Source organism: Pezoporus flaviventris, unplaced genomic scaffold, assembly GCF_033815535.1.
Source record: "Pezoporus flaviventris isolate CSIRO_AGI_PZ_B2104156 unplaced genomic scaffold, CSIRO_AGI_Pfla_v1 ptg000001l, whole genome shotgun sequence".
Lineage (NCBI taxonomy): Eukaryota > Metazoa > Chordata > Aves > Psittaciformes > Psittacidae > Pezoporus > Pezoporus flaviventris.
Genome location: NW_026892549.1, coordinates 20,841,611 through 20,868,340, shown reverse-complemented (window position 1 = coordinate 20,868,340; position 26,730 = coordinate 20,841,611). Strand labels below are relative to the sequence as shown.

Sequence of the window (26,730 nt, the reverse complement as noted above, 5' to 3'; positions counted from 1 at the left end):
CTCATGGAAAAGTAAGATTATCTCAGAAGCAAGATCAACTGACGTGCTTCCAAAAGAGCATCTTGTTCTGAACATGGGCTTAGAAGTTTTCTTCACATACTACACTAGAAGATTCCTTTGATCAATTTTGACGTTTTGTATAGTACAGGCCACAAAAGAGTTTAAATGTGATCATGTTCTTGAAATTGAATTTTTGAAATATCTAAACTTGATCTTACTACTCATCCATTTCTCAGTTTGTTATTTACCTTCTCTGTTCAAATATAAACTGTTTTTAAGGTTCAAGTACATTTGTTTTGCACGACTGCTGGCTGTCCCTATCTCTTAGATTCAAGAACTTCTGTTACCCCCATTTTTTCCAGTGTAGGTTTGTCCAACTCAGTCTCATTTCACCTCTCTGCAGTGCAAACTCCTTGAACCGTAGCAACATCTTTATACATCCTAACTCTTGTCCATCTCTAACCCCTGTCCAACTTTCAGTATTCTCCCTAAACTGTTGAAAAAGTGATGCAGACAACATTGATGGAGGACAAATCTGGAGAGAGCATCGTCATCATACCCTTCAGCCACATTAATTCCATGCATTCACATACAGAATCTCTAATAGATATGACATTGTACCATTTTACCAGATATTTGTCATTTGAGAAAACAAACATCAATTTGGGAAAAAAAAAAACCACAAAACAACCAAAACCCCAGACCAACAACCCCTGAGCATAGCTCAATAGGGAAGTCAGTAAGCAAGCATTCATTGTACATTGTTAAGGTCTCGTTAATTTCAATGAAACATGCCAGTGTGAGACTTTCAAACAATCTTCTATGTATTGGTCAAACTCAGTTGGTACGTTTTCAGATGATACTGAAACTCATCACCCAACAAATGTCCAAGTCCTACACGGAAACAACTTTTGCTACTTTCTGCTTTGTCAGCTAAAATAACGCCAACACTTAACATGCAAAAACATTAAAACGAATACTCCAACTAAATGAACTCCGAACCTTAAAACTAACAGCAATAGTGTACTTAAAAAGCAATTAGGTGCACATTCAGGATCAACCAGGCTTTTATATCATTGAATGCTATTTTTCTGAATATGTTTAAAGAACCAACCAACCAACCCCCAAAAAACTCAACCAATAAGCTTCTCTTCTAACAGTTAAGACAATTTATTGTTGTGTGAAAACAAAGAAAAAACAATTCAGAATCTGGTAGAAACCCACTCACATCTGGCAGGACTGCATTCTTGCTGTCTGTAAATCAAGAATTTCTACGTATTTTATTCCAAGTTTATCTTGTTAAAGCTAAATCCTACTATCTAGAATAAACCTTTCATTCCATGTGACAGCAACATGCCAAACGCCTTCTAGCTACATTTTCACTGAAATACAAAACAAAACTGCTCAGACTGGGCTCACATACAGCTACTGCTGGCACGATAGCAACATTCAGCAATAACAATTGCAAAAATGCCCAATTATGAAAATGCTTTAACTCCAAGAACTTCCAATACTGCACTGAGGAAGCCATGTATACCTTCAAAGAAAAAAAAAATCTCCAGTAATCAAGTTATATTTCTGCTTTTATTTAAATAATTCAAATATTTAAATAATTCAAAAATACTTATAGCCAATATTTACATCCTCAAACCAATTACTCTTCAAATCCTCCTGGTTAATACAGAACAGACTCTTTCAGTAATTATCAGAAGTTCTTACAATGAAGCATTGTACTTTTGGAAAAACAATTAAGCGTCTGCTGAACATTTAACCAGCATTCCCAAATCCACAAGAGAACACTGCTCATATAAGATGGTATTCCTCCATCTTCCCCTAAGGCAGCAGCTTTTTCAGAACATGAACTGCTTTCCCAATATTGAAACCTCCTAGTAACAGGTAAAAGGACATTCTAGAAGTATGCCAAATTGGATCACTGATTTGAAAAACTGAAGATGGAATTTGTAATAAAAGTTTAATTCAAGTCACATCATTTTTCAATTTTCTGAAAACATTAGCACTGTAAAAATCTTCCTATCCAAGATAGTATCCAGATGGCTTTTGCAGATAAATTCACTTTTCATCTTTCAAGTCACACATAACTAATGCATAAAATGCTTTAAATTCAAACCTTTTGTCTCTTCTTCCAAACACTGCTAGGCCTTCTGTGCTCATTTCTCAAACAGCCATGTCTTCTGAATTAAGACAGTCTTTTTTTCTGTTGCTCAACAGAGCCAGTACAATCTGCATTTTCAGGTAAATACACACCCATGCTCTGTAAAATGTTAGAGGTGGGGCCTGCCAGTCCAGACTGAGCACTATAGGATTCAAGCAAATTAGCTACTAGGTTCATATCCACATCAACTGGTGTCAATTCAGTATCTTCAGCTCCAGAATCATGGCCAGTACTTTCGCATTTAGCTGCTTTAACAGAACTTGCCTATGGTGAGGATAAAGAGAAAGTTTATCAAATTGTTTAAACATTTAAAAAAAAAAACCCAACTACAAAAAAACAACAAACAAACCCCAAAAAGAGAAATGACACAAGGAAACAGTTCTGCAGCCAACAAAGCTTAGTACATTCACACTGTCTTGATAGACAGGAATTTAGTCACCAAATGCTCATGCCAGTTAAAAATTATCACTTGCCATTATATAGAGTAAGTTCCAAGAGAAAGATGGAAAGGGTTACTGAGTTGGGGCTCAGCTTCCTATGGGAGTTGAGGAACTACAGGAACACAAGAAGTCAAGCTGCTGCTGTCTGCCTTACTACTAAACCAGAGTAAACCAGGGAAATTAAACTAAGTTTTGGAAACAATGTGCAAGTTAAAACTCAAATATTTTGCTTAAAAAACAAAAAAAAAGCATGGCGCAACTTCAGCACATTTTTCTTAGACATGGGATTACATCTTTTTTTAGTAATTAGTTCACACATGATCAGAAAACAGAAGTTTCTGCTCACATTACTCAGAATGACCACTTTTAGCGTATTTCCTACTGAAGCTCTCAAAATTATTATGCTACAAACTAAAACTCAAAGCAAACTTACCCCTTTCTTTTGGGTGGTGAAACTTTTACCAACATTGGTATGTGCCAGTTCACGGTCCATCTCATTCATGTATGATTTGAGACTGCCTATAAGTTCATTAGGTGATACCTCCTGGTCAGGCTTTTGATTTTCAGCATCGAAGTCTTCATCATCTTCATCTGAGAAATCAAACTGCTCCTCTTCATCCAGATCATCAGAATCCAGCTCTTCTGAATCTGCCCCTATGTTAGTACAGATACCAAGCAAATCAGCGCAGTGCCCATGGATGATGAGAAGACCCAGGAAAGGTGAGTAACCATGAGATAATTTGATAAAAACAAAAGAATAATGAAGCAAATCTCACCTAAAATTCTGTCTAACGCTTTCGTGAAAGCATCTACGTCAAAGGTAACATGGGAATCATCAGATGACCTAAAATATAAAAATACTTTTAAATAAGTAAAGTTTTTATGCTTGCATAAGCCCCACTTAGGCATAAGCCATATGGCATACCGATTCCTCCTGAGCCTAGATTAAAGTTGCAATATTTGAACTGATGGTCTTGGAAGTGCTTACAAGTCTGAGGCCTCTATGAGTCAGAAATGAAAGAGCAAGTGGAAGAATTCAGAGGGAATAAACCCAACAACTTTAATCATCTGTCATGGTCAAACAAATACTGCATTGAAGACAACCAAAACAAGCATGCCTGAATCCTTCTGGAAGGAAGGACTGGAACTTTAGACAAAGATTTAAAATGCTGAGAATATCTTGAGGTTTCCTGCCTAGAAAGAACACCAAAAGCTTCATTCTGATCTCTTTCAAGGCTCAGTGACTTGGGCGGGTTTGTTGCTTGTGGGGCTTTTTTCTTTACATAACTGGAAAAATAGTACATGATAACTTAGACACTAATTAAACATGAATTAGTTAAATACTAATTAAAAAAGTTCTAACACTAATTAAGAAGGATCCAACAGCTACAAGTAGACCCTTACACACTTGCTACAGCTTACACAGCATTATTTACTCAGTATTAAATCTATTCAAAAGAACCTAGACAATTCACTACTGACACTTTTCTAAATTAAAGACTTGCTCACACAACATTCACATTACTGGCATTCTGCTGTTGTCCAAATAGTTAAGTATCTTCAGTTAGCACTTTTCTTCCATTATTAGCAACGATAGGGATCCACACTGATTCATTTTTCCCGTTTCCAGGTGTACCTTATGTATTTCAGTAGTGCAAAAAAAGGCCCAGTACAGCTGAAATAGCACAACTTCCAGCATTTTTACCTGTACCAGTGTCTGAGCGGTCACCAAGCTGGTTTAAAAGCATCTATATATTAACTACTAACTTGGGTTTGTTTCAGGCCTCTGCTAAGTAGAATTCTCTGCAATAGAGTCAACAAAAAAGCTGCAGCAGAATGCAAACACATTCTACACCAAACACCAAACTTAAAAATACTACTACCATGGCATTTCTGCTCCTTCATGTGTTGAGACTTTGGATACAAAAGCCTTCATACTTTCAGCAACTGTCTCCAAGTCATATTTCTGCTCTTCCTCATTTGAGGACTGAAGGGACTCACTTCCTGCCTCCTTCAGCATCTGATCTAGATCATCTGGTGTAAGCTCCAGCCAACTGTCATCTGAAAGAAAACAGGACATTATATGTTATTCTGCACAAGTCTGTTAACCCAAAGCCCAATCCAGGTAGTTGAAAGTACAGCTAACATTTGATTGCTTATTTCTGCACTACTACATTTTCACAATGATACCAGATAACAGAGGGTACAAGGCAGTGAGAAGCTGAGCAGAAGAGAGTTCAGATTTCATTTTACTACTTTGAAACTCCATTTTACATGCAGCTTAAACTAGCAGATCTTGTTCTAGTCACACTTCAACTATGATCATTAACACTAAAGGTGGATTTGTGTGCATCATTCAGAAATCTAGACACTGGCAACAACTACATTTCTGTCAAATGACTGAAAAAGAAATCTGTTATACAAAGTTTATGCTGGCCTCACATTGGCCACCAGAGTAGACAAGACAGTAATTAACTTTGTATTGTCAGTATTGGAATTGGCTTATTATTATAAAATGTTTAAATACTTTCCATGTGGTAGACAGCTGACACAAAGTACTTGGTCTGGTGTAAGTGTGCATGGTGTTACTGAACTAGTGGTATCAAACCAGAAACTGGATTATGTATCTTGCCAACTCACAACTCCAAGCTTTGTGGCTTATACAATGAAATGGTTGCCTCAATCTTAAATGACAGGCCATTGGTAGCAGTCACAGGATAGCAAACAAACTAAGTAGATATGAAGACTGCTACACTGCTGTGAACATCCACCCTCTCCCCCTCCAAATAATCATTTGTGATTGGAATAGTCCTACTCCCATTATGCTCACCATCCTCTGGAGGAAGACAAGCTGCTTCTCTCTCCAGTTCCTTCAAATCAATGGTTGTTGTCTGTAGCAATGTCAGGATTTCATCACCTGGGCTCACTTCAACACAGCTAGAAGATAAAAAAATCAGTTTACCAAAATGTATTTTTACTAGCATTACAGTGCCAATGGCATCACACACTCAAATTCGCCATTATTCCTTCTGTGCAAATACATCAAAAGATAAGTGAATTTGTGGGAAGTACCAGAATAGTGCACAAATAGTATTAGTCAAAACAAGACATAGTAAATTACTATGTCCCTCTTGATGGTTCCAAAGCCTATTTCTTATGTTTCCCTTGTTCTTTGTATTTATGTTATCTTGGTAAACATTAGGATTGCCAAACAGCACAGACTGGAAATTCAAGCAACTAACAGTCAAGATATTATGAGCTGGCAAACCCTCAGATCTTTTTGCAATGAATCTTTTTGCATTTGATCTTTTGGAGAAATGTACAGCCAGCTGCCCGTCTTGAGTAAAGGAAGCAGATTACTACATACTTATTATTCACTGGGATTCCTTTTCAATTAAACTTTTAAACACTTTCTATAGCCAGCCAACCAAATGATGCTTTTCAGTCACTTCTTAACCCACTTGGAATAGCTTAGCATTTTACAAAATCAAGATAGTTACTCAAGCAATAACTTCTACTAGTAGAGAGTATTCTAAAGGAACTAATATCCGTACGCCCTAGCCACATGTTAAGCGTGCAATGAAGAAAAGAGTTCAGACTATTTGTAATGAGTATTAAAAAAGTACTTGTGTATGATTACTCATGATTTTCAAGTAGCTCTTACCTTTCTGGCTTGGGAACAGATTGCTGGAAGTAATCTTCTGCCATATGCAACAGTTCTGAGTACTTAGCAGATCCTTCCATTTGTCCCTGTTTAATGCAAGTCACAAGTATGAATCCAAAAAATTCTCCCTCCCCTTCCTTTTCACAAGGAAGCTTCATAACAACAATTTGTCACACAGAAATTTAGTGCTGAGAAAATCAAACAAGTAATACAGCTTTGCCATGTATACGTGGAACAGAATATAGGGAATGAGAATAAAGTATTTTTGCAGTCAAATATGAACTGAAGTCTTATGCTGCAATATCATATGGTATACACTAAAAACAATCAAAGACTACTACAATTCCCACGGGAGGGCAGATTTACCATGCTCATGTTACAACTGTACAGGAATTGTGAATAAATCTGTTGTTGTTTAGGAATTACCCACAGAACTGGCATTGCAGTACTGTAAGAATATTGTCCTTTTCCTATACTTAAAAGATACTAACCTAAACATGCTGATAGAATTGTCAAATTTTATAACCTTCAAATACGTAGTCAACTTATGTTAAATTCATAGATGTTTAACATGTAGTCAAAGGCGTCTTTAAACCAAAATAAAAAAAAAAAAAACCAACCATGAACAAAAAAATACACTTACAAGCTCCCAAATGGGACTATGGATGTTAAGTATAAACCTTTAAGAATATTTAATTCTAGAGGTAGAACAGTGAAAATATGTATAACGACAGACAAACATACTGTGGGGTTTCCTTTATTCAAATATCTACTCCTTCTTTAGATGAACAAATTCATCCCCAAATCCTGCTTTTTCCTTATTACAAAAAGAAATTAATTAATTTCAAAGGGGAACAAGCTGCACATACCTCTGTTGAAGTCATTCATTCATTTTCCATAGAGAGAAGCATTAAATTTCTTTCCTTGCTGTAACTACTAACACAAGTTCAAAAGCTAAACCATGTTTTTTCCCAGAATGTTTAAAAGACACACACAACTTCACCTTGAAATAATTTTTCTCCTTGAGGCTGCTGAGGAATCGCTCCCACAGAGGACCACTCAACACATTTCTCTTAGAATCAGGAGATACTTTATTGCACTTGGAGCACAAAATTTCAAAGCCATGAGCCTGCATAAGAGATGCAAAAAAAGGTTCTCAAGATGTGACAAATTTAAGTGCGCCTTTAAATGACTGCATAAAAACCTGACTATCGTTGCATTCCTGATGCTGACATTTCAGAAGCAGATGCCAATCCTAATTACATGTCAGGTAGTAGTATTTGTTTTGGAAGTTGGAATCTCTCTTTCTGCAGCAATAATGGATCATTTTAATTTTGCAAAATTTCTCTACATCGGCAATGCAACACAGAAGACAGATCTATAGTGCACAAGCTACTCCTTACATACGCATGAAGGCTTTACTTGTATTTATAATCTATGGAAGTATAAGAGTGCTCTGTTCTATAAAAGAAAACTCCTACGATTCTGTACTTCCAGAAAAATGGCAGCTGTGAATTTGCTCACATTTTTCTGTATAAGCAGGCAACATACAAGCAAAGAGTCATTTCTTAGGCACAGGTAAACAAGCAAACTAAAGACTAAGCACAAAACACATGAAAAAATAATTACCAGTTTCATGCCCAGTTCATAGGCTTTGAATTGAGGGTGAGATGGGAGTGGCAGTGTGTATCCACTGCGTCTATCTGGAACAAACTTCTGCTGCACCAGTTGAGCATATAAACACTTTGTGAAAGTAACCTGAAAAAGCCAGAGCAAAGGAAAAACACTCACTGCAGTGTAACTATCTTGTGTACAAGCATCAGCTTCCAACCACTCTAATTTTGCTTTAGAGCACATATATTACAGATGATACCTGAGGCTGTAGTCAAAATACATCTTAGACACATTCACCTAAGATTGTTGCTTTTCAGATCTCACAAAGTATATTCCAAGTTGACATATCTGAATAGACTTCATGCAGCCTAAATACATCAGAAAAATGCCTCAGCATTCATGCCAACGAAGTATATTTTAAAAAAGGTTAAGTACTGTCCTAAATTGACAAACTAAAGCTGAGATTTCAACAGTCTAGAAGTCTAGAATTTGACTGCAACTCTTATTTTCAGGAGTCTAGGGGTATTACTCTGTAATCCAAACTTATCTGATATGACACTGCTTGGAGAATGCTCATAAAGCACCTCATAAAATAGCTTTCACAAAGCTGTGTAAGCACAGCTGAGAAAGTGAAAAGCCTTGGAATAAACAGCTAGTGGCTGTAGGAGCAACTCCCTGTGTTGGCTGGCAGTGCTGTCAAATTGCTCTGACCACAGAACTAGGTCAATTTACTTAGCACGCCATCTCAGCAGAGGAACTACCAGCAGTAACCTCTGATTTCAGAAACACTTATCTCATGATTAGCCATGTCAATCTGAAGGCAGAAAAGCTATTAGCATCATGAACTAGAAATTCAGGTCTAGTGCCAAAAGAAAAAAAATCAGAAAATGCGCTATTTTAAAAATTAAATTTACATATTTATATCACTTGACCACAGAACTTCTGTCAGCTACAGAACCTAATTAAATGACAAGCTGCATTAGAAGGATTGCTTACTATGGTCATCACACGCTCCTCAGGACGGAAAGTCTTAAAAGGGCGACATGCTCGTAAATCCACAGGATCTCTCAGGTAAAAGGCCTGGACTGCTGCAGCCACCAAGGAAGGGCGCTGCCTCAGCACTGCCACAATGCCTGCTGGAAGGTAGCAGTGGGCTTGGTGAAACGAGGCCTGAATTTTCTCAGGATACCTGTATCACACAATAACAACACAGTGTAGTAAATGTATTGCAAGCCCAAACCACCCCTTTATTAATGATTATTCCCTTTTTTGCTTTAATATTATTATGGGCCAAGTGCCAGAACATCATTCTAAACTAAATTTAAAGCTCAGCTAACCTAACATCTGGAATGTCTGCTTGTATATATACATATATGCAAATATAAATATCTAATTAAATTTAATTCCCACAGCAGTAAAATGAATCACTGTGAACTTGACTACATGTCCATCTATACAGTACCCTTCACTGCACTGAGTGCAGAAGTCACCTGGCTCACACTGCCAAAACTCTGCAAGAAATAACGTACAATGCTGAACACAACTGTGACAAGTTGACACTCTGAAAAGTGTTCTAGTTCTACATTTTAGTTTGTAATCTTCTTTCCTCCCGCTGCAAAGGCTCCTAAAGGCTCACAGAACTTTTCAGATTATTCAGTACAAGAAGGATGTGAAGGAAGAAATAACTCTTGTCATTGTCAGGTGTGGCATCATAGCAGTGAACCACTTTCAAAGCCCCCAGATCACAGCATAGTCTACAGGACAGTGGTCCCCCTCTTTAGAAGAATGCCACCAAAAAAACTCCAGCTGGTGGCTTCTGAAAAGGAAGCAATTTTATCACATCTAACAGAAAGTATGCCAGACAGCCCAGAATCAAAACTTACTGTTGCAGAAGACCAAAATAAAACACCCACATACCCACTGATGCGTTTATACACTGCTGTTCTAATGGGTTCTGCAGCCAGGAACTCCTCCGAATGGTTGGATAACAGTGTTAACGCCTGCGAGATTGTCAGATTGTCAGCAGATGGGTTGTATTCCTTCTCTTGACTCTCTGACAGTGGAATGATGTGTAGTTCTCCTTTGTAAAAGAACACCTGGCAGATAGTAACACTGTCATCAGACAGAGTAAGAACAATCACACACTAAACAATGGAGAAATTAATTTAATATATGAATGCAACTGTTTAAACACAACACATTATTTTAGTGTGAAGTGTCCCTGCTTCAGTGTGAGGTGTCCCTGCTCATGGCAGGGGAGTTGGAACTTGATGATCTTAAGGTCCTTTCCAACCCTAACTGTTCTATGATTCTATGATTTCAGGAGCTACATATGAACTCTGCTGGATCCTGATCCCAAGAACTGAATGTAATATTGTCAATTCCCTCACTCTCCCCATTCCATTAAATGGAAGAAAAATATGGTCCTGGTAGTCCAGCTACAGGCTTGCAACTCATTTTTGCTTTGTATTCTACCCCTTTTCTTTCCAAGAGTCTTCTGGCAGGAAAAAACACAAAACCAAAAATACCCAAAATCTTTGTTCATGAAAAATTAAGTTCTTCCCATTACAATCCATTGCCAAGAAATTCAGTGACATAGCTTCTAGCAATCATCAACAGCAAGGTGATCTGGCTGCAACCTCCAGGTGAAGGAGTCCACTCATGGAGTTATGCCAGAATCAGTCTGTCTCCCCCCAGTCAGCAACACTCCAGCATTCCCCACTCTGAGGGCAGCAAAACCTTATGCCTGAGCATTCAAGAATATGGTAGAAAAAACACAAGTGGCTATAGTAGAGCTAGAAAGTTCAGGAGGATCTAAGAGTGCTCCTAAGTGCAGTACTGTAGGTTTGTACTACGCTGCCAAATACATTTCAATAGTTCCAGTCTTATTCAAGCCTTCCTTGCAGTGGAGTAACTTAGGAAATGGAAAGCTGGTCAAACTTACTGATTTTACAGATCAATCAATAGCACGATAGCTTCACTGCCTTCATATCTGCCACCACAAGTAGCAAGCTTCAAAAAGTTCAGTCAGCTCTTCATTATGGGACAACCCATAAAGAATTAATTATGCAGAGTCATAATTAATTAAAGAATTAATTAATAGAGTCAGATCCAGCTGAACAACACAGACTCACAGCCTAGCAGGAAGGTCTGCAGTCTCCATATGAACATTTGCTGTTAGCATAAAAACGTGTAAGAAATTTCTCTTTCTTTCTTCCATCAACAAACCAATTCTAGAAGAACAACCTTATACCTGCAACAATTTCCAGGTATTCCTACAGCAGTTTCTCAGTCACTCTACACAGCATTCTACAAGAGCACACAGGTAAATCAAGTATCAGAGATTTCCAGTGGTTAGGTCTCTCGTTCAACATCCACAGCAAGCAGAAAGAAGCTCATTAAAACTAGAATAAAAGACTGTGCTGAAAAAAAAACTATGTTGTTAATTAAAACAAGTCTTGAGCCTTGACCAGAAGTTTCTTCACTACTGAGGGCTAGACAGCAGTCTGGATTTTCAGTGGCAGTCAGACCACTTGGTTACATAGAAGTACAAGAGAAAACTCCAACTGGTAAAGATCCATTGCGAGCCACTTGGCAACACATACGTAAGTTTTACTCACCCTGTTGTCACTGTTCTCAGGATTCAGCCACTTTGGGAGAAAATCAGCTGCTTCTATCAAGAGAAACTCTCCATCGTTGTCATCGATCCTGGCCAAGCAGAAATTGGTTTCTTACCAGAGAAAGTCTCACACAACACAATTAACACGCACTTCCAAAGCCATGTCTGCTTTTTATTTTAACGTTAAGACATGACCTCCCGTCAGGAGGTCCCTTCACACCCCATGCCCCAACCGCCGGGCACAGCACTGGGCCCGCGGCGGCGGTCGGAGCCATTACCTGGCCGCCAGCCCCGGGAACTCCCTGGTGATCTCCCGGACGAGGTAGACGATGAACCACTCATCCTCCACGTTATCTCCGAACAGCGTGGTGCCGCCGAGGTGCGCCGGGATCTCGCCTGGCCAGGGGCGAAGAGAGGCGGCTCAGCGCCCTGCCGGGCTTCCCTCACACATCCCGCTTCCCTGGCTCCCCTCACCCCCCGTCCCCCGAGGCTCACCCCGCGGCGGCACATAACGCAGACGGAAGGGCTGTCTCTGCCAGATATAGGTGGCAAGGAGCGGCGCGAATCGCACCGCGACGCCCTCGGCGCAGCGGCGCAGTAGCGCCTCGCCGCCCGACCCCGTGGCCGCGAAGAGGCAGTAGCGCACAGCATCCTCCGGCACCGCGGCCTTCCGGATCGCCTCCATGACAGCAGGCCGAGTCGGACCGCGCCGCGCTGGGCAGGACAGAGCGGGGCGGGGCGGTAACGCGTTGCTCCGCCTCCCCAGGGGCGTGGTGCGGCCATGGCGGCTGCGGGCCGGCGGTGGCCGGCGGCGTCGCGGAGGAGCTGAGGATGATCTCGCGATACGCCCGGAAGCCGGTGCCTCCCGGCGCTCTGGAGATGTGAGTCGCTGCTGCCTCCTCCTGTCCCGCTACCGCCCGCTGTCCCTGCCCCCGCTGCCCCAGCCAGGTCCCGCTCCCGCCTGGTGCCGTGCTCGGGCCTGCCCGCCTCGCACTGCCCTTCAGCCCGAGAGCCGGGCCCTGTGCCAGGTCGAGGCCCCGGTTACCGCGTGTCGTTGCCGGCGCAGCTTGCCGGTAACGCCTGGGTGGGCCGAGTTTAACGCGGAGTTGCAGGGACCCGGTGCCGTTACCGCGGTGCGGTGGCGGTACCGAGGCAGCTGCCGGCGGTGCTGCCTCTAGAGGTGCCGGGCGTGGGGGACAGCCACGGTAACGTGCGCACACCGATCCTGGCCAGTGAGCGTACTCGTCGCTTGGAAAACATAAGTGTGAGAAAACGCGATTAAATCGTTGGTCTTGTCCTCTCTTTTTTTGACCCAAGAGTTCACGGGAGCGTAGGCGCTTTGGGGTTTGGGTTTTGGGGGGGGGGGGGGGGGGGAGCGAGAGGTTTAAACAAAGACAACAGTTCGGTAATTCGCTACTACTATGCTTAATTCAGTCGTCTTTTCTGAACAGCAGAGAAATGACAGGAGAGGCAGCTTCTTTACCTAAGGCTTTTTGAGCTGATACCTGGGACAAGACTTTTGCTCCTGCATTGATACTTCTCTGCCTCCAACTATTGTGACTTTTCTCATCGTTCTTTCCTGAGCATATAAACTGGAAAACAAACAAAAAAAGGCAAATACTATTTCTCCTGGCTTGCCTGTGCATGGTTTGGTGGCTGCTCTTGTTCTGTTTGATTGTAAGTCACCTACAGGCATAATGAGATTGTATCTGCTTTTAGAGAACTGTAGACCAATTCTCAACATTTTAAGAATAAATGAAGACACTGATTTTTAAGCAAAACCCTTTAACTCCATGTTTAGCCTAGAGTTAGTTTTGATACATTAATTCTAAAGCTTTGGTAACAAAGATTAGCCTGATATTAATAAATGAGCTCTGTTATGCAAATTAGTGCATTCCTTAAAAGCAGGGAAAAAAACAAACAGAAAACCACTGTGGGACCTCCGTAGATATTTGTTGCTGTAAGTAATGTCAAGTTCCACTTCTTGTCTTATTTAGACAGGGACTTCCAAAACACACCTTGCGGCATCACCCACTGCCAGAACCAGGAGCTGAGGTGCACCCAGCCACACCCAGGGCTGAAAACCATGGCAAGACCTCAAGGTACTCATCATAACATAAAATGAATCTTTGTCTGGAGACAATGGGAAGAGCAGGCACCTATTTTGGCAGTAATAGAAAGCATGTAGCTGTGTTCTGTTCCCATCTCGCAAATGGCTTGGGTCATCTAATTTTAAGGCAGAAATGAGGAGAAACGATAAAATAATTTCTGACTGCTGCAGAACAAAGACTGGAAATAGTCTGCTGCTTAACTGAGATAATTTTTGGAAAATCTGTGCTTTGCTTGACGTCGAGATTTCCTGTGTCATTGGGATTATTAGTAGTTACAGTTGTTACAATTACTTGTGTACTGTAGGTTCTGCTTAAATGCCTCTGAAGTAAATATTTACCCTATGAAAACTCTTAGCATTGCCAAGATCTATTCTGATATGTTTTCTGTTGTATGGAGAGAAAAGTTTGTCATTGTGTATTCTTGGGTGTTTTCTTTTCTTTTTTTTTTTTATCTTGACTCAATATATTCATTTCAGGGAGTCTGAAACCCAGAAGGAATCGGATTATCCTTCTGTTACTCCAGCTGATCGTGGGAATTCATGGTCTGCTATTCAGGGTTATGCTGACGCCTCTACCGAAGACAGCTCAGCCTTCTCTTGGGGCTATGATGTGAGTAGAATATAATCATTCAAGCCAAATCTAGCACACTGAGTAGAAAGACATTTGAAATACCATTGCAAATACACTGCAGGATAAAAATGAGGATTGGATCTCTCCCTAAATCATAAAAGAACATCTTTACCTCTTCCCCATTATTCCTTTCTCTCAGATTAAAACATACCAGGCTCATGTTTCTCAATTAATATTCTGCATTTTCATCTAGCATTTTGAAAATGCAGATCATGTAAAGCATAAGTTTATCTGTACAACATAATAAATGCTGCTGTTGTGGAATCCCAGACATGAATGGATGACTTTCAGGCACTTGGTGTGAGTTTATCAAACTTCTGCATACTTGTATGTTTCTCAAAATACAGTAAGACCATAAAACATTTTAATCTAGAAATATTTATTTTATTCTCTGTCTGCCCAAACAAAGCATGCCATTGCTTTCTGTGAGGTTAGATGGAACTGTTTAGATTTTAAATTACCCAAGAACTGACCCCATTTTCTAGAACATGTAACAGAGGTCCCGAATATCCATCAGTTGCACAGTGTAACACACCATCCTGCACTGGTTTCTGCTTTGCTGTTGTCTGTGGACATGGCAAGCAACAGATTTTCCATTACATTAAAATGTCGATGTATACTTCCTGTTCTGATTTCTTTTCTGTAAATTGCTATTTTTTTAATATAACAGTACAGATATTTTAAAATGTTTTAATAGCTAATCTGTAGTGTCAATGAAAGCTTTATGTGTAAACATCAGTCTTAACAGCAGTCTGCATTATCACTGGAGAGAAATTATTTAAAGTTAATGTCTTTCTGTGAAAAAAAAATAGAACTGGTTAAAGTCCTACTAAACTTTAAACAATTAATTGCCTTTTTCAATTACATAAAAAAAATCTATTTAAAATTCCCCTCTGAATGCTATTCAGTAGGTATTTATTGGATAACTTTCTTTTCTAGGAATTTGATAAAGCTGCCACACAGCAAGTTGAACAGATGCTCAGACAAATTGATGAGCTTCTCTATGAGCAGAAAGAAAATGAGCAGGTTGAGGAACTGCGGGAAGAATGCCAGCAGTGGACATCCAACTTTCCTCATCTCAGGTATTGTATAGACTAATGCTAGTACCATCACAGTTATAGGTAGCGATGGAAGCAGTTGCTTTTAAAACAGCATTAGTAACAGGGTGGTTTTATATAATTCTGTAGTATTATAGTATAACTAGAATTAACTACTTATAACTAGAGATAAAAAGATCACTTTGGTAGTCTGCCTGCCATTCTCATTAATAAACATCCTGCTATCTCGCATTTGGTTCCTTCCTAGAGGATTTTTGCTATTTGCAACTGACTTGGCCTTAACATAGCCAAATTCTCTCAGAAAAGATGTATGGTTGAGCTGAAAGCCATGTGCTTAAAATAATATAAAAATCCTTCTGCCCTAGTTCAGCGGTACTTATGGCTGTCTAGAAACTTACATTTTAAATCTTGGCTACATGAACTTGAACAGTTTCATACACATTCAAAAGTCTTCCAATTAGCAGAGCATAAAAAACCAAGCAGCACTTTCCTAATGTATTTACCTGACTCAAAGCAATCTGTACTAGAAAAACAACTGAAACCACTTTCAACTGTCATAAAGAAAACTACATAGAATTCTTAGGATTTGCTGCTATGTTTTCTCACACTCTTCAATAATCATACTGTCAGTGTTTTCTGATGTGTTTATCCTTTGCTTTTGCCATGGCAGAGTTGTGGGGAAGCAGACTGTGATCCCCACAGATGAAGGGTACAGATGGTATTCAAGTTTACCTTCTGTCAGTTCAGGTTCCTCAGATGTAAGTTCACCACCAGAAAAAGATTCTCATGAGTAAGTACCAGTGGTTAACCCAGACTGTACCAAGGTGGGAAGGTAATTTTGTTCTCAGTAGACTGCAGTGGCAAGCTTCTTAAAATGTGAACCCTAACTCCTTTCTGTTAGGCTGAGTTTTGAACACAGCATTCAAAATAGCAAGACTGCTTGTTGCTAACTACAGTAAAGTGGACAGTAAATAGAAATACCTTTGCTGCTACTGACTTCTTAAGAATATGTATGTATTGTAGCTGGTTTTATTGTTATCATCTATTAAATTTGTATAGAACTTAAACACCACAAAGCACTAGTTTAGTGGTACTTTTATCATTTAGTGTTTTAGGATGATTTTTAATTAGCTTTGATTTTTTTTTTTTTTGATTTTTTTTTTTTTCCCTGAAGATTTAAGGTTCTTGGCAAGAATTAAAAATATTCAGGCCAAAGTTTTTCCTTTAATACATAATTTGTTGGCCTCAATACTGCTCAGCCTTAACTACCATGTTGTCTCTCAGTTCACAAAATGCTGCTATTTGAAATGGAATAACAACTTGTTTTAATTTCTGCTTTCTGAAAACTGTCACTTGTTCAGATTTAGTGTTTTTGGCAAGAAGGTACCTCTTTCTGTTACTCCCATTCACAAAAAGGCTGACCGTTCCAAGTCTCCGACCTTGTGTTCTCCAGAGAGTGAAGAAGGTGAAGATGGAGTAATTGTCTCTGAAGGCGTAATGGAGGAATATTTAGCATTTGACCACAGAGATGTGTAGGTATTGAATATTAAGATAGTAGCTAGTATCAGTATCCTGGAATTCCTGCAGTTAATATATAAACAATATATATTAACAAAATATATATAACATATATTTGGTTTTGATGTTGATAATTTCTTTTTTGATAAATTGATAGCTGATAAATTTGATGAATTTATTTCTTTATATCTTTTCCCTAAAGAACTTTCAAAGGCCTGAGGTAGGATGCTTGGGCACTGGAAATGCTCCCAATCCTAGAACAATTTATTTTGATAAATTATTTTTCAGATTTTTTTGGGGTAGGTTTTTGTACTAGCCATTTTTGTGCCTGGTTTAAATAGTTCCTTCCATCATAACTAATAGCCTGCTCTCTATGTGCATATTTAATAAAACTTATTTAAATGGCATTTATTTTTTATACTAAGTCAAATTCATTGCTGTTTGTTACGCACTAGCAGTGTGCTACTTTGATTTTGTACTGGAATTTGGGTGGAATTGTACCTTTCCAGATTTTAAGTGGTAAATTAAGAATTGGGAGTGGATTTGATGCTTGCCAAGAAAAAAAAAATCACTATTTTTATCTTAAGAAGAAAGGATTAAAGTTAGTATAAAGAAGATTCTTTTTGCCCTTCATTCAACCCAACAATATGAACATATGGCCTGGGTAAGGACTCTGGGTGGTACTGTAAGTTGCCAACTACTTAACTGGTTTTAAAAAGAAAGCCACTTAACTGCATGGACCATGAGATTCAGGTTGGTAGGTGGCATGCTTTGACCAGGCCAGAGGGACACTGCTGAGGCAAACAATATTGCTGTCTCTGTGAAACAACAGTGGAAGTATTACAGCTTTTTCTAGAGGCATCTCCTTAGTTTTTTTGGGTTCCCCCCCCCCGCCTTGTAGTTTTTGGATGGTAAATACTAATTTAGGGAACATACAAGAAAGCCGTAACGAATATACTCACATCAGTATTTTCTCTCTTCTATAAGGTTTCTTTTGGCTGATGAACATAAGCTTTTTTGTGCAGTTGTCTTCCAGGTTTCACACTTCAGAATACCTCTTGCATTGTGGAAGAGCACAGCAAAGGCCACTTGCTGCTGTGTATTATGTTTTTTCTTCCCTCTATTGATTACATGTAATTGTCTAAAAATGAATGAAGCCTGACAAATGAACAGATATCACTTGAACTATTGATGCTTTTTTTTTATAAATACTTAATTTTATATTTCTATTTTTATATAAATATATTTAGATATATTTACATTTTATCTATACATCTGAAAATATTTACATCTAAATTTTTGATAATTATTTTTAAATGGAACTTTGCCTTGGTAACTAATTTATTATTCATGAATATCATTTATAGTGATACTGTGTGGGGAAAAGAAGGGGTGCTGTAATGAGGTGATTGTCCCTGTCATTTCTTATTTAGATCAGCAGTAGATTCTGGAAGAAACGAAAGTTCAAGTGCCTGATGTACGGAAGCTTGCTTCTTTCACTATTACGCTGTTATTTGATACTGCTTTCAGAAAATAATACTGTGTGATAAATACAAAACTTCTCCTGGAATTTCAAATTGTATTTCAAATTGTTAACAGCTTGTCTTCAAGCTGTTTGGCCAGCTGCCTTCACCTGTTTCAGGTTAGGAGAAAATGGAACAGAAATGCAGCATTATCTGATCCTATTAAATAAATGCAACAACATATGACAAAGAAAATATGTTTATGGTACAGGTAATGCTTATGTTTCTACAGGGAGGAGGAGTTGCATGAGAGGAGAAAGGGACTGTCCTCTGGTAGACACAAACTGGGATTTCCTCCTATTTCTCCATATGCTTGTATGAAGGATTCTGTGCTTACATTTGTGTTTGATGATGTGTGGAGTGAAGTCATAAGCTGCATGGAAGAATTAATCTGCAGACACTGGGAAGGGTCAGCCTCTGGTAGGTTAAACTGAAGATCCAGAAGGGGATTTCAGTTTTCAATTTTGCAAGAATGTAATGAGAGAGATTTATTTGGGAATAATCTCTTCGGGGGTGTACGTGGTGTATTCTTCTAACAGTGTGAGACATGCCTTCAAAATATTTAACAGAGCTTACCATCTGAGAGGACTCTCTTCACAAAAATAGCACAGTCCACAACCAGCAATGCCAGTCTGCATTGACATGAATTCTCTATTGCTTTGCACAGATGATGAGAAAAATATCGTAGCAGTAGAAACAATCAGAGCAGATGCTGGAAGTGCTTTACAATTTGATCCTCTGCCAGTGTTGTTACCTTCCGTGCCACAAACTAAAATGCCCTCAGTGACTTCAAATCTGGTAAGTATTTTTAGCCATCCGTTTTGTGTATGGATGAATCAATACCGTGCTACCTAAGCAAACAGATTCAAGTACATTGAGAGATTGTTTAAATACATGACGAGTTTGGATTTTGTGTGAATTCTGACTGTCCTTTCCAACACTTAAATTCTGTTATTTCTCAGTTGCAATATTTTAGTTCCTGCTTTTCTCTTTAAAACTTGGTTATGTATTGGACAACTGTGCTGACCGTTCATTAGTGATGTACTTCTTTCTACATTTTAATAATATTTGATCTAAACTGTGAGATAGAGGATTGCATGATTGAGATCCCATTCTCACTAGCTTTAACTCAGAAGGCAATAAAGGGCAAATCCCACCACAGTTATAAAACAGGTTGCTTTTTTTAACTCAGACACTTAAATTGGACTATATTACCTATTTTAGATTATCTGCTCCCAGAGGGGTGAGTGACAAAGTGTTATCTGTTATTCCATTTTAATTCAGCTCTTTCCTTCTCATTTCTTTTCTCCTTTATTTCTACCCTCTGCCTCTTCCTCATGTTCCCTTTACTGTATGTGTAGTGCTCAAAACCCAGATGTGGCCGCAAAAGCAAAAAGAGAAGAAAAACACCTCAAGTATGTATGCTGGAGAGATTAAAGCTCTGGTATTTTCTGTCTGCTATTGTTAACAGTGGGCGGAATTTGATGTTTTTCCAGATCAGTCTGTATTCCACAAAAGGAGTTTGCAGGTCTGTTCTTGACAAAAAATGTCGACATACACTGAAAATTAGTTTTATAAAGCTTGGAATTACAGCCATTGTTAGAAGATCCTGCCATGCAAATGAGAAGCTCTGTTAGAAAATATTAAGTATGACATAGCATGGTAGGATACATTTTCTAAGCACTACCATTTGCAAGAACAATAGGATGAAAAAATGCCTTAGACGGGGAAATAATGTAACTGAGTGTATGTCTGGATATCATGGAAGAAATTAATTTCATTCTTCCAAAAGTCCACACAGGGACAAAAAATCTATAAATACGTGTATATGTCTCTGAAAAGTGTAATTTACTCCCTTATTTTTTAAATTTTCAGGTAAATCTCTCTCAAGGGTCAAGTACTGGCTCTCAACATAATCTAAATGGACTGATGGTAATACAGGGGATCCAGCTACAGCAAAGGAATCTGCCTGTAATGGAGAAAACGCTGTAAGAACTACAAATTTATCTGTAAAGTGGAGCACTCCCATGGTGAGAGGGATTCACCCTGAAATATTGAGAGATAACTGTCTACACTGGAGAAAGCAATTCTCAAATGCTTTCCTGCTTGGTTGTTTACTTATTTGTCTTCTATGAAACAGTATATTTCTAGAACAGGTTTTCTGTTTGATTGCTGCTGGTTTAGCACTTAGTGAACAGCCGTGGCATTGGTACTGACACCCTGAAAAGAAATTAAGATGGCATAGAGATTTGCTCAGATCCAAGAATCTTCAATCGGAAAGTTCATAGTTCAGTGAAGAAAAAAAGATAGGCTTTTTTTTATCTTTTCCATCCCCTATTATTTTCTAATTTGGCTGTAAATTACTTTATATAAATTACATAAAAAAACCACAAATTGAACACATCATCTCTATCCACATATAATATTGTTAATGTCACATGTAAATGAGTACTTTATAGGTGTCAGTCAGGTTGACTATATCTCTTTCGGTTCTGTAATTCTTTTGTTAGGGATCTGGATGACAAACAGCTGGGTTCCAGTTCCATCCTCTCTAACAGAGTGTGGCCAAATCGTCCATTGGAGCTCAGCACATCATCCCTGTCACATTCCACAAGAAGGCGAAACCCACCGCCACGTACCCTGCATCCCATCAACACAAGCCACTCTCGTACTGGGACCCCAGGGTCTGTGGATGATGTCTTCAGGGGAACTCAATTGTATGTTTTAAAACCAGTTTCTCACTGCAAGTTACCGTATCTAGAGAACCCAGTTTATACTAAAAGCATTCAGTTGAATAGAAAGAATATGAATGATTTGATTAAAGGAATTAACTACCCATTAAAGCACAATCTCCCTTGAAAAGGCACTAAAGTTGGTATTTATTGTGCTACAAGCTGTGATTCAATGAATCACATATTTAGGTAGTTTTGCGCACTGCACAAGCAAATACCACCATCTTTCTTGACACTGGCTTTCTTTTTCTATAGCCTGTTTTTGAGCTGTATTTTGTCTGTATTTTTTGGAGCTCAAACTACCTGTTGCTGTTCTAGTCCAGAGTGGGTATAAAGAAGGTGCCCATTTTAGGTTATCTGACCAAAGGATTTTTAATCAACTCGGTAAATCCTCAGTTACATCTAGAATGTCTTCTTTTTGTTTGGCATAATGATCTGAGTGAATGTCATTTAGAGGGACCTTGGGGTATCAGGAAACAATGCAGGGTTTAATATGCTCTATTCCACGTGTGTTGTAAATTAACAGTTTCCTTTTAGTTTCTCAGCTTACCTATAAACTCATTCAGCCTGGTTTGTTTGTGTTTTTTTTTTTTTTTGTCACATACTCTGTCGAGGTTTGGTCCTTGTCCCTTCATAACTGATGTTTCTACTTCCAGTATTTAATGCTTCTGTTCCCTTTCCTCAGGCTTTGTTCAATCTAATGATTGTTAACATCTCCCCTTTAATACCATGTATTTTTAAATGTATGCACTAGGAAAGTATTTTTTAAAATGCTGATTAGTTTTTAATGCCTCTTTACAAGACATCCTTCCTTCAGTCAACTCCAGAACACGTACAGAGCTAAGACCTCTTGATCATTTCTAGCACTTCTCAAACACACAATAATTTGCAGACATCTTTCAGGTGAAAAGGCTTTCCTAGGAAGAGGTTTTATCTAGAAAAGAAAACTTTCTCTTTTCATGCCTTCTGTGACCAAAACTTAATAAATGTTACATTTTATGTAACTAGATTAGTTTAGCTTCCTTTAGAATGCTTCCAAAAGCCTCTTGCACCTATTACTTCAAATAAACAAAATATGAAGAAGGTGGAAGCCTTATTTTACCCCAGATGTTTTACATGATGGTTGTAATAAGTGAAAGAGCTATACTCTGCACTAGCTTTTTTTACCTGCTCTGCTTAAAATGCAGGCCACTGTTGTTTTATAGGCTTGTTGCATAGCTCTAGTTGCTAGTCTGAAGTTAGCAGTACTTCATCCTAAAGGTTAAGAACAAAGAGCAGAAAATAATGCTGTGCCTGGGAATAGGCAGACAAGATTCTACCATTGTGTGGTAACTGCACATGAAGATAACATATATATATACACACGCACACCCCCCCCCCCCCCTTGTTCTGCAGTACCAGCTGCACAGGACACTCCAACAGGCACTGGATGCATTTTATCCAGCTAGCTTTTACATACACCAATTTCGGCTGGGGTATTCATTCTCAGACTCACTTTCTCTATATGCTTAATACTAAACATTCTGAAAACTAGAAGTTTTTGTTAATAGATGAAAAAGGTTTCTGCCAAATTTCACGCACGTCTCCAGTAATCAGCCTTAACACCAGCATCTTGTGGCAAAATTCTGCAATTGTTGCTTACTTTTAACATTGTCTATGTAATGCCAAACAAACTGACAATACTGTGTGTTTACACCATGGCAGACATAAAGTGTATGTTTTTTCCTGTTCTTATTGGTGCATTTCAGTCTGACTGCACATGAGCAGCTTACCTCACCCTCCCCACTGCTGCTAAACCGAAATAATCTCCTACCACCTATTAATACCACCAGTATGGCAGGTCATGTGAGCACTGCAGGATCCCAGAGGCAAACGGTAAGAGGCACAATAATTTATTATTCAGTAGTCTAAAATTGCAATGAGTGCTGATCCAATTACCAAACCCAAGAGTTCCAGTTTATTTGTTACCTTGTGACAGCAACTGAAATGATGCACAAAAAGTCCTATCAGTTTTGACTATCAGCATCACCCAGAGTCAACTGTTTTAATTCCAGTTAATGCCCGAATTTTTTCCTCTCTGTAACTAGATATAAGATGGTTGACTTGGAAAATCAGCTTTAATTTCTAGGCTAATTATTTTAAATGTGCTGCTGCAATAAGGAAAACTTGTAACTGTTCTTCAATGCAGAAATCTCGAGGGAATTCAAGTCGAGCTCACAGTGTAACAGCACAAGAAGATACCCACCAGCAGCTACAGGAGCGGCTTCTCTTACCTGATCATTTATCCAAGCCTAACACAACCAACACATTCTTGGTAAAGCATGCAAATTATACCAGATCATCTTAATTTTCTGAATAGGGTGCTCTGACAGTTAATAGGGTGCTCTGACAGTTAAATATTAATTGAGAAGCAAGGGTCATAGGCAATCAGTGGCAGGGAGTTCATCAGATTTGCCACTTGATTAGATACTCTCACTTTAACAGAAACATCATTGCTTGGCACTTCTGAAACAAACAGGGCAAGTCACTTGTTCAGGATAGCTAAAGCACTATAGTCCTCATAGCCAGCTCTGAACTACATCTATGTGTAGTTGCTGGTACTAAACTTTCCTTGAAAAATGGAAGTTTGCAATGCTTGTGCAGAAAGCTAAGTATTACTTTAGGCATAACATTTAATCTCTCACCTGCACTGGTAATCTAGCATCTTCTGTGAAGGCTTAAGAACTGTGAGGTAGGAGAGGATGCTTTAAAGTTTTGCATAGACATGAAGAATTAATTTCTGCAGCTATATTCAGAAACACTGCTTTATTGCACAAGTTTTTTGTGCTGTCAATGTCCAGCCTGGTTCTGTATTAAATTCTCTTGGTTTAATTTATTGAAACACAGCTGCTAGCTTGTTCTAACAAAGAATTTGGTCTAGGCTTTAAAAGCTATCATCTCAACAGTAGAGTTTAAATAGCTGCTTGTTCAGTTTCTGTGTATAGTTTCAATATCCCTGACTTAGCAGGTACAAGCAAACAAACTTTCCGAAGTCTACTGTGAAACAGAACTATTTCCAGAAATGTTGAGCGTGCCTTTAACTGTGGTCATTCTAAGTACGAGTGTTTTAAAAGAGTATTTTCTACTCCTAAAGTTGATTTAACTCTTCTTGAAGTTGTAAAAGCTCTACTTAGACCTTTACCACATCTTAGATGTGTTTAATTAGTTTGAATCTGCATTATCATCTCGATGTTTAAAGATTTTTGTCTGCAAACATAAATAATGTGAACTTTCTTTTCAGCTAGATCCACAGCGCCGCCGTTCTTGCACTGTTATTGATCACAGTAGTCAGTCTCGGACAAGCAGAGGATCAATAGGTTCAGGTATGCTCATCAGTCACAGAATTTAATATCAAGGAAGAAGTAAGCTTTTAGGACAGGGATGCATTTCCTACATAGGTAACTGTGTTCAGGAAGCTTTTCAAAGTTCTAAATATATTTTCCATTATACAGGTTTTATAGTTGCAAAGAATATGTTTGGGTGCAGGTGTGCTTTTATTACCACCTACTATTTTAAATCATTTAAGGAAGCTTCATGTAATCAGCCCTTGTGGCTCTCATGTCAAAGGTAAAAGCAGGAGTTGCCAGTTTAAACAGAAACTAGCAACAACTACTTTCTGTCAAGGGGATTTCTTCTGCTCAACTGTATAACTGAAAAAAATTGTCTTATATCCAAAGGAAACTTATTTGCACTGTATCTGAAAGGTATTCTACTAGATCTTAAAATTGTTTTAGATCACCTTGAAATATATTTTAAAGCCAGTAACTGTACAATTCACATGCGTACTCTGAAATCACGAGTTTCTTGTACTGTTTAATTTGTAAAAATTGGATAAACTTAATGGAGTTACTTGGCATAACCTAAAATGAATCTCACCTGAAACTACGTATTTTTAATTAACCAAAGTGTCAAGGCAGCAGGAAGGCATTTTTGGTGTGAATGTAATGCATAACTCTTCCATCTTTTTTGTCTTCCTTCACTGCAAAGTCATCTTGTTTGTGGTTAATACGCTTCAAAAACAGTTCTCATATATGCATTGGAGTAGTTACAGAGTCATAACCAGGGTTGGGTTTTGTTTTTGTTTTTTTTTTACAACTTTTTTTTTCTTTTTTATAGCAGGAAGCTACAGTACTAAGCTGCATGTGTGTAGACAAGTGTTACAGTAGACCAGCGAAGCTTACCCTCAGAGATTTAGGTTTCGACCTCTTATTGCACACGCAAGGGCTACCCTAGTCAGTTGAAAAGGATTTTGTTCACAAGTCATGGTAGAGCAGAAAGTTACCTTTGTGCCCTGGAACAGATTTTCTGAATGCCATCTTGATAGCTCTCAGCTGAGTTTGCCTCAAGCACTCATTGCTAGCTTCAATATAAAGCCAAGCATCACCTCCACCTGGAAAGGGTGGCACAGAGCACAGTGTTAGATGCACTTTCTGAAAATGAGGTCTGTTAAGGCAAGTTACACTGGACTCCTTTCATCACAGTGTTTTGGGATTCCTTATGATGTTGACAGAATTTCCAACATAAAACTATACTAACAAGATATAATTGAAGGTGCAAAAGTTAATGTAAGCTGCGAAGGTTAAAGTAGCAAGTACGTGGGTCATCATTAGAAGACAGGAGCAGTCTTCCTGCTTTTTTAATAGCACAGTGGCCTATTACCATTAATATAAGTAGTACAAGAAACATAACTTTAACAAAGGCACTAAAGTAACTTGTTTTTAAACAAGGAAGAAGTGGTTCCTACTGAAATGAAAGAAAATACCTGCTCTTCCCACCCCCACCCCCCGCCCCCCCCAAAAAAAAGAAATCAAACCAACAGATTAACAGTATCTTTGAATGCAAGATGAATTTTACAATTTAAATACTGGATGAAATATCAAGGAATACAGTAGTTCCCTGCAATGCAGCAACTATGAAAGCACAAACTTTGTCCCTTTTGGAAGGCAAATCACTTGTGCAAATTTGAGACAAGTTACACATAATGCAGTTGATAGCCATGTATTAGAATAAAAAGCATGTTAGTTTTAAGCTAGCAGAGCTGTATTTGGTACTTAGTTTTAATACTTTCTGGAGGTCTTAAAAGTTGTACATGATCTCTGTTTATTAGGTCTTCAGCTGCATAGGTCTGTGAAAACCCACAGGCGAAGCGGATCAGTCACAAAAAGCAAACAGGGGTCTAACGTGCCATGAAGCATTCATCCATCTCCACAGAGTCATGAACCACCTCTCATTCTCAGCAATGTCAACATTGTTTACAGAGTTTTCAAACACCCTTCCTTTTGAATAGTTATTTTTATATAAATCTAAGAAGCAGGTGCCAAAGATTAGAAGGGGTATACTTAAACATTCCATTTTCTACCAGGAGAAGAGTTATACTCCGGTGGAAGGGTGATCACACTCCGGTGGGCAGTAAAGCCTAATTCCTAGAAAATCTATCAAATGCTCTCAGTCGTTGCTGTTTTCCCATTACGGGGTTGTGACTGGATCATGTTGTTATGGGCAGGTTCTGCAGAACCTGTTGATTTTTCCGTTAGCTTTTCAGAAAATTAATCAGGCCTTCCACAGCAATAATAACTTAAACTTTTTAGAACTATATAACTGTATTTTTA

The 26,730-nt window shown here is 38.7% G+C and overlaps 2 protein-coding genes and 1 long non-coding RNA gene across 5 annotated transcripts; 1 reads left to right on the top strand and 2 right to left on the bottom strand.

Moving 5' to 3' along the window:
• Positions 1 to 1,604: 1,604 nt before the first annotated feature.
• ECD (ecdysoneless cell cycle regulator) lies at positions 1,605 to 12,224 on the bottom strand. Its single transcript, XM_061447107.1, has 13 exons — positions 12,006 to 12,224; positions 11,789 to 11,906; positions 11,512 to 11,599; positions 9,809 to 9,987; positions 8,888 to 9,080; positions 7,907 to 8,035; positions 7,281 to 7,406; positions 6,278 to 6,363; positions 5,444 to 5,550; positions 4,497 to 4,674; positions 3,390 to 3,457; positions 3,047 to 3,267; positions 1,605 to 2,437 (listed from the first exon to the last, which is right to left on the bottom strand). The coding sequence occupies exons 1-13, from the start codon at positions 12,193 to 12,195 to the stop codon at positions 2,198 to 2,200; spliced, it is 1,923 nt and encodes a 640-aa protein (XP_061303091.1). The 5' UTR covers positions 12,196 to 12,224; the 3' UTR covers positions 1,605 to 2,197.
• A 23-nt stretch (positions 12,225 to 12,247) lies between these two features.
• FAM149B1 (family with sequence similarity 149 member B1) lies at positions 12,248 to 26,392 on the top strand. Of its 3 annotated transcripts, none has more exons than XM_061447015.1 (15): positions 12,248 to 12,391; positions 13,508 to 13,612; positions 14,098 to 14,230; positions 15,191 to 15,333; positions 15,980 to 16,099; positions 16,671 to 16,841; positions 18,583 to 18,770; positions 19,018 to 19,148; positions 19,712 to 19,765; positions 20,226 to 20,338; positions 20,861 to 21,067; positions 22,831 to 22,957; positions 23,271 to 23,396; positions 24,363 to 24,444; positions 26,229 to 26,392. In XM_061447015.1, exons 1-15 carry the CDS (start codon positions 12,342 to 12,344, stop codon positions 26,309 to 26,311), a joined length of 1,833 nt encoding a protein of 610 aa, XP_061302999.1. In that variant the 5' UTR covers positions 12,248 to 12,341; the 3' UTR covers positions 26,312 to 26,392. The 3 variants fall into 3 exon arrangements, with proteins under 3 accessions (XP_061302999.1, XP_061303015.1, XP_061303005.1); XM_061447031.1 differs by having other exon boundaries at positions 12,266 to 12,391; positions 16,057 to 16,099; XM_061447021.1 differs by lacking the exon at positions 12,248 to 12,391 and adding an exon at positions 12,436 to 12,774 and having other exon boundaries at positions 16,057 to 16,099.
• On the bottom strand, positions 16,323 to 25,892 carry LOC133266036 (uncharacterized). The gene is made up of 2 exons (XR_009742233.1): positions 25,303 to 25,892; positions 16,323 to 16,890 (listed from the first exon to the last, which is right to left on the bottom strand). It is a non-coding gene; the product is annotated as an uncharacterized LOC133266036 (long non-coding RNA).
• Positions 26,393 to 26,730: the final 338 nt, after the last annotated feature.